This window comes from Melospiza georgiana, chromosome 14 (assembly GCF_028018845.1).
Source record: "Melospiza georgiana isolate bMelGeo1 chromosome 14, bMelGeo1.pri, whole genome shotgun sequence".
Classification (NCBI taxonomy): domain Eukaryota; kingdom Metazoa; phylum Chordata; class Aves; order Passeriformes; family Passerellidae; genus Melospiza; species Melospiza georgiana.
Genome location: NC_080443.1, coordinates 12691796 through 12699831, shown reverse-complemented (window position 1 = coordinate 12699831; position 8036 = coordinate 12691796). Strand labels below are relative to the sequence as shown.

The 8036-nt window shown below is 44.0% G+C and overlaps 1 protein-coding gene across 2 annotated transcripts in view; it reads right to left on the bottom strand.

Annotated features, from left to right (window-relative positions):
- Positions 1–546: 546 nt before the first annotated feature.
- SMPD3 (sphingomyelin phosphodiesterase 3) overlaps positions 547–8036 on the bottom strand; it is a 104773-nt gene continuing 97283 nt past the window's right edge. For both annotated transcript variants that reach the window (XM_058033975.1, XM_058033976.1), the window contains exons 7-8: positions 5915–6077; positions 547–5100 (exon numbers count right to left, since the gene is read on the bottom strand). In XM_058033975.1, the coding sequence (XP_057889958.1) occupies positions 4999–5100; positions 5915–6077 (265 nt within the window). In that variant the 3' untranslated portion in view covers positions 547–4998. The remainder of the gene's footprint in view (positions 5101–5914; positions 6078–8036) is intronic.

Here is an 8036-nt window from a genome sequence, read left to right as displayed (position 1 = left end):
CATGAAATCCACTGATTTCATCCTTTCTGCCTGTAGAAAAAATAAATTCTTCAATGAGGGGCTCCCTACTGGTTTTTATGGGACCGTTTGGGAAGACTAAACCAGTTTAGTCTGGATTCTTTTCTCTTGACATTGTTCTGTTAAATCTGTGATGTGTGGTTTTTCTCTTTTGGAGATGAAAAGCTGCTCTCCCTGAGCTCAAGGGCCTGTTGTGGTGCCCAGCTGTGCTCCTGCACCCTGCATGGTCTGCCAGGCTCCAGGGCAGGGCTTGTCCCTAGAGCAGGGACATGGTGTGCACAGGATGCACAGGGAATGCTCTGCAGGAAGGCTGCACCCCTGCAAAACTGCTCAGGGGCTCTTGGGGCAGTGGGGGGAGTTAAAAGGACTCATTTTTTCACCCTGTGTTTTCTGCAAGTTCACCTCCAACAGGTGTGGCACAGTGAGCTGCACTTGACCCACCCACCAGACTGTGATCTGGAGTCAGATCTGTGTTGGTGACATCAGACTCCACATCACAAAACCAGAGAAAGTGACAGCACAGAATCATTTGAGCCTTGAAATTTTATTATCTTGTTTGCATCAACCAGTTATTCCTTTCAGCACCAATAAAAGACAAAAACCCCTCCATATTGTTTAAAATACCTTGTTTTTATCAGGTCTGTGATTGTGGTTTTCTTGCAGGTAAAGAAACCAATGAAAATATTTAAATTTTTCCTTTTTTTTTTAATACATTTATAACAAAATGTCAGAAGGTGTGTGCTTACCATATAAAAACATTAGGTTCCAGAAGGATACAATACCGAAAAATCATTGAAATAAAAAAAGGTTATTCTTATTACAGGACTTCTAAACCTCAGCAATAATACAAGTCTTTAAAAGCATCAAGATTATATTAAAAAAAAAATGCCATGGAAAAGTGAGACCTTCAGTAACAATTTGACCCTCATAATGGATAAAATTGGGAGGTTTTCAAAGTGCTTGAATTGTATTTCTGTCCTCATCCTGTAGTGCCAGGAGGAGGCAAAACTGTTTCATTTCTGAGCTGATGATATGTGGTGACACTGCTGTGCTGCTGTGTGAGCCAGGGTAGCTCACACACCAAACTGGGGACAGTCACATTGGCTTCACCTGACCACCAAACAAAGGCCATTAAAAAAAGAAAATCCTCATTGGAATTGTATGTTCCTTAAATCTTACTGTCTCACCCAACAAGTAGGCCTGAGGGTCTGGCCAGACTAATTGAGGGTGTTTTTGGGATAAAACTGTCATGATACTGGCACAAGGCAGGTGAGCTCCCTCTGCAGCCAGCAGGACACACCTTTGGGGCTCAGGCTTCTCCTGGAGCCAGGCTCTGGTGGTTTCTGTTTGGGGGCTCTAGGCAGCTTCTCCAAGTGTCCAGGCTGGCATGGAGTAAAACTGGGCCCGACTGGGATGAGTCAAATGCCTTTCCCCAGCATGAGGCTGGGGGTGCCTCCCTGGGCTCAGTGCCTCCATCTCTAGGGTGCATTTTTGAAGTGATCTAAAGTTGCCAACTTTGTCAGGACCTGACACCTTCAAAACTCCTGGAAATGCTTGGTTTTCTACAGTCCTCCTTGGGCCTTTTGTTCGCTTGTTCTAGAAGTGCTGTTGTAAAATGCAAACTGAACATGAGAAACAAAAAATGTTATCTAGCTTTTATAAAAAGATTTCATCTGCAGTATCCCTGGTGAGGGGCAGGTATTAACCAAGCATAGTCTTATCAGTCACTTCTTGAAGATGCCTGAAATCCCAGTACAAAGTGGGATAAGCACAGTAGAGTAAGCTTAACTTGATTTCTTATAATAGTCTACTTATAAATTGGGTCATGCTACCCATAAGCAAAGTAGGATTGACATCTGAAAAAGCTTTCCAGGGTTTGTTCTCCTGGGTGTGGTCTTTTTACCCCCAGCCCTGTCCCCAAAATTTTTTTTAAAATGCAAATATTTTATTCTATAGTGTCTGCCTAAGGCCTGTGATGGTTGCTATTGTGCCAGTACAGGCATTGTCTGGGTGGATTCTCTGTGGGCTGTTGGATGGAGCTGTGGTGGCTGGAGTGGTGTAGGCAAAACTCATTTTTCTCCTGGAGGTCACTGTCATGGAAGGGGAAGCCTGCTCATTCCAGCTCACTGCTACAGACACTCTCTGACCCCTGCAAGCACTGCCAAGGCAGCAGAAGGCACAGGATCCATGCAAAAACCAAGGAGCATCTGCACAGTGGTGCCACAATGCTGAACCCCCCAGCATCCCTCCCTTGCAAAGCCACATCCCCAAGACAGCAAATCAGAGCTACTCACACTGGTTAAATGTGTGTGTATTGTGTAAGAGAGCATTTTACCAACTAGCCAGTTCTTAAGCACTGAGGAACTAGGAACATCAAAATCTAAAACAGTTTGCTTCAAATTTGAAAAAAAACCATTTCTCAGCATGTCTCAAAAAGTTGATGAAAGTGGCTGATTTTTAGTCAGCACAAAGCCACAGAACACATTTTAAAGTAATTTAGACCATGATAGTTTTACTGTAAATAATGTAACATTGTTTGGCAGTAGTTTTATGTTTGTATCCCACACAGTGTCAAATTCAGCTCCTGCAACTGATACTTGGTGAAATTGATATCAAATTTTAATTTACATTGTTAGGAAAACTATTAAAAACACTGTACCTTGTAGTTAGTCTTACTACTGAGAAATATCTGCTGGACAGCACACAAATTGCTACTGGTACTGTTTGGGTTTTTTAAAAAAGATTAATAAAATACAAGCAAGGTAGAAAACAGGATTAAAAAGCATTGGTTTGGGTACAAGTTTTTCTGAATTGGCTGGAGCAATAAGAAACCCGAAAAACACATTGCACATATGTGCACCCTCTGTATAAAGACAGACATACAAAGTGGGAAACTGGTGGTGCACTGGGGTAGTACACGAAATGTCTCTGATTCTGTAAACTTGAATTCCTAATTTTATAAAAAGGGGAGCTGAGTCTGGTTCCATTTTTGGGTCCCCATGGGTTACACTTCAGACTACCCCATGGTTTGGCACAGTACACTTTTAAGAGGCAGTCTCTGCTGAAGGAACCCCAGGACTGGAAAACGAGGCATAAAATGAGTCAAGACCGGGTGCAGAGGGAGAGTGTGAGCAGTGGCCTTGCTGCCTCCTTGGAATGAGCCAATACTCTTAGTCCTGTACTCTTACGACTACTACGAGTTTCTCTATTTGCAAAATCAGATCTAAGTACAAGTTCTGTTGGTTACTGTAGCTAACTAAGCAAGTACCAGAAGCTGTGCAGATTGAGATTTCTAATTTAGATCTATTCTGATTTAGCTCAAGCTGATTCACAGCAAGTGTAAACTAAACCAAAACAAGAGCGTCCTCAGGAGTTTGTGGGCAGCATAACTAAAACAGGTTACTTAATGGAGTACATCTAATATCGGGTTAACTCTTCTTAACACAGGGGATTTGTAATGCAAGAGGAAATAAAACTAAACTAGAACAGGAAATAGGCAGAACAAACTAAGTGAGGGTTAAAAGAGAAGGGGTTTCATTGTTCTCCCAACAACACAAACCCTCTGAAATTAAATCCCTAAAAAATGCCAAGTCTCATTATGGACCTGATTCTCAGGTTTTCATTATTTTTAAGGTTACAGAGGCTGGGTGGTCAGGTCATGGGGACAAGATGGCAGAGGGGAGCCCCACATTTAAAGATCTTTAATGGAAAGAACTATGATTCAGGTGGCAAGACCCCCATTCAAGTCTGTGGGTACCTTACAAATGGAGAATCGTGTCTCACAGACATCAAAACAGCCTCTGTTCCTGGGAAGCAGTTACCTAAGGCCAAGAGTCACAGTTCTATTCTCTACTCTCCTTCTGGCCACGTTCCACTTCCCCTTTAAGTGTACTGATTCCTTTAGAAAATGGTCAGGTTATTCTGCCTTATCAATCATACCCTGTTCTACACCTTTTCTCTCCCCAAATGTCACTTATGTTTATTTTTACTCTATATCTAGCATGCATTTTACAATTCATTTCCCACTTACCCTTTCTAGCTAAGGCAGAATGTTGGCTCTGGTGTTACCAATGGTACTACAGGAATCTATTCACTCTACTGTAACATACATATCCCATACCATAATTCAGAACTGTCCCACACATGGGAAAGAAAGACATTACAGGGAAACTATTTCTTCTTAAGGGAATAGGTTGCATTTAGAAAGCTGAAGGCCTGATTCTGGAGTCATCATTCAGACAAAAGAGTTCATAATTTCAGTGGGAACACAGCTGGAATAAGGGTGGGACTGTGTTCTTGAAGTCTCGATTCCAAATCTTTTAATTATCCTTCAATCAGACAGGGAGACACCGGACTGCAAATTGAAGAGAGTTGTTTGGTTTAAGGTCTACCTGTACTGACAGAAGGGTTTCCAGTCCCAGGAGGCTCTGGCTGGGCCTGCTTTGTGCCCTCCCTTGCCTGCTGCCAGGTTCCTCTGCCCGGTTCCTCCCGTGCATGCAGTGCGGGCGCATGCGGCTGCTGCGAGCACGAACTACGACTGTCACAGGCTAAAGAAAGAGAAAAAGCTGCAGCTTCGTAGTTAGACAAAGAAATGATGCAAAAAACCATTGAGCAGCACTAACTCACAGACTAAGTACAAACTAAATTGTGCTATATATTAGTATAAAAACATGTTTTAGTAAGAATGGCACTGGTTCAGAAGGAATTAGGACTTCCATCTCGGTTCTGTTCGGTCCACAGTGAAAGCTTTGTAGTACAGGCCTGCCCTGTTGCCTGAGCCACCTGTGACAGTGGCTTTTGGCCACAGCCCCTTCCATTTCTTCCCTTTTTAGATCCACATTGTTGGTACTTTCTGGGAGTTGCCCAGGTCAGGTCTGGTCATCTTTCCTAACGTGGCACCAGAATAGTTCATTCTTATCCTCTGATATTTTTGAAATATCATTCATGTTTCCCTCTTTAATCTCTCTGAGCTGGTTGGTTTTAGGGGTCATCCTCTCCTGTAGACACCATGAGACGCATTGCTACTGGAAGGTGGTCAGTCAGGCCTGCCAGCTGGGTGATAAAGCTGAACTCTTCCACTTCCTGCAGAAGGAGAACAAAAGATTAGGAGCTGAAAAATCAGTCTGTCATTCCACACATCAGAGCTCAGCCTCTTTGAACTACCTTGGTGTATTATAGAGGTGTGGGAGCAGCCTGGTTTGGCTGGGTTTGTGGGGAGCTGCCTCTCAGGGCATGGCAGTGCTGCAGAGGGTGAGGGAACCACTCATGCAGCTGAGCTGCTCTGGATGAAATCTGTGGGGCCTTTTCTTTCCATTTACAGTAACATCTCTGTTGTTCCAGACTTCTCTGCAGTGCTGCCGTAGGTGATCCACGTACAGGGTATGGTAAATATAGATGTGCATGAGCTCCTTGTTTTCATCATGGAACTCTGTACAAGGCAAGGCCCCACACTAGGAAGCAGACTGCATCCTGCAAGTTCTCCCTCTGGGTACTCCCTCATGTTAGCTTCTCCCTACATACTGCAGAGTTGTAACTTAGGCAGGTTTACATAGGCATAAAAGAACATCCAAACACTTGAAAACTTTAAAAAATGTTCAGATTGCAGGCACAGGAAAAGCATCAGGCATTAGGCAAAAGCTTAAAAGGAGTGGAAATCAAGGTTGGTTGGCTGTTTTAGAAGAGCAGTACATCTACCAGTGCTGCTGCTGGAATCCTCAAACTCAACTTTGTTATGTAGTAGCTTTACAAAAACGGTACCTACATGCAGAAGTGGAAAATAGCAAAGCAGCAGGTCCTCCCAGGAGTATGGGTGTTAATCCAAGCAGAACAGGCTGCAGTGCCATTCAGAGAAGTGTGTTGTTCAAGTTACAGCCTTTTTGGCAACTCTGAGACTCACCACTTTCCACTCCAGGTAGAGACCTTCCTCTGTGTAGAGCATATAGTCAATCCTCCTCCCATTCCCCTTCAGTGATGCCTTCCTCCCCTTCTGACTGGAACCATGGTTCTTGCTGGTGGGATAGACTAAGTATCCTTTCCTTCCTTCTTCACTTTCCAGCGCCCTGTTTCATTAAGAAAACAAACAAAGCAAGTTTTAATGTTTAAATGTTTGCTCATCCTGGCCATTTACGCCTTACCCAGGGCTCTCTCCAAATCCCTGGTAAGGATAATCCGAGTCCCAAAGGACTGTTAAAGCTGTAAAGCACATCTTTTTCCAAATGTGATTTCCAGTGTGAGGCTGCTCTAACTGCTGACAGTGCTCATGGCAGGCTTGGTATCACTGGTGCTGCCCTAGAGCTCCCTTGAAGCCAGGAGAGCAAACACTGAGAGAGGAGCCTGCTATCAGTGCTATAAAGCTGCTCAGAACCCCTCTGTTGATTTCCAGTGTTGCTGACACTGCCAGAGGAGGAAGTTGTTTCCTAGATTGTTTTAGTACAAACCTGAGCACTTTGATACAAACTTCTCCATTCTGATCAGACCAACTCCTGAAATTACAGCATCCAGCCTTACAGACAGGGGATGGGTGAGGACTGGTTTGCAGGAACCCCCATCTGGGTACATGGTGGGTGATTTTGAGCAGGTTTCAGCATCAGATTGCAGTGTCTGGAACCCCAAGCCCTTCCTTCACTAGAAATAACAGCCTAATTTGCTTGATTCCTGTCTGTGACACTGCAGACTCCTCCACATGGAGGAGTTACTCAGCAGGTGTGCTAGCACTGCCCTCCCACCTTGCAAGGAGATTTCCCAGCCCAAGGCCACATACAGAAGCACTCAAAACTGAGAATTGGTTTTTGAGGTACCAGTCTTGTGTTCCAGGAAATAAGATGCTGCTGTTCCATTAAAATACTTATTTTGGGTGTTTAAACATTACCTGTAGGCTTTAAACAGAAGACTATCAAGGCCCTGAGCAGCTCAATCTAACTTTGAACTGAGCCCAGCTTCAAACATGACCTTGGACCACGTACCCCAGAAAGGTTCCTGGCACTCTGTTCTTACAGTAATCCTGTGCTGTTCTGGGCTGTTTTGCTGTTGTGTTGGACTTTGAGGGAAACTTGTTTCACCCTCCTGTGTTCTATTTCAGAGCTCTGCCAAAGGAGCACTGAGAGGAACAGCCCCAACCATGTGAGCCAAGCTGGAATGGGACCCACCAATGCTGGGGATTGTGCCCAGGTGACATCAAGTGTGACATCAAGTCCAGCACAGGTGAGTGCACAGCCCACACAGACAGGGCTGCTCTGGTTTTGCTGTATCTGCCTTAAAACATAAACTTTCAAAAGCAACTCCTCAAAAATCTCCTTCTTTACTCACCTGCCCAGACCTGAGCTCAGAGCTCTGTGCTTTCCCTTGCAAGGGTTGATTTGGCCATTAAACAGCATCATCACCTGCTGCAGGAGAAACACTGAGCCATGAGCTTGGCTCCTTGCAGGCACAAAGCCTCTAATTTCACCTTGGAGAAAAATAAGATCTTTTTGATCACCCAGTTCTTAAGACTTGATTTGGATGGGTTCTGTGGGGCTGGGTTCAGGAATTTTTCTAATGCAGACACGTGGGAGTACAGAATGGAGGAAAAACAAGGGACAAGCACTTGTGGTATGTTTTAATGTGTGAGATTCAGATGGTTGGTTTGTCAGATTTTGGGATATTGGAAGGACCTGAATGGCGGCAGAGGGGACCCAGCACTGGCTACAGCTGATCAGGTCTCAGTAGTGTTATAATCTCTAAGTCTGGGTGAATTGGTACATTTAAAGGTGCATTTTTTTGTGCTGCAGCAGATAACAATGACAAAACTGATCATATAGTCATCTGCTCAGAACTTTTCTTAACTCCTCTTCGGACTTAGGGAGGCATTGAAGGTTCTTAGAGCCTATGGTAATCAGTTTATGAAAGTAAACTTTCTTTTGTGTGTTGCTTTGTTTTAATAATAACTCACATTAAATTAGCTTATTGTCTGCACCCCATTTTGATTCTCCAAAGAGCTCTTGCAAATGATTCACTTCCTTAGGTTGTTTTTCTAGGTTCAA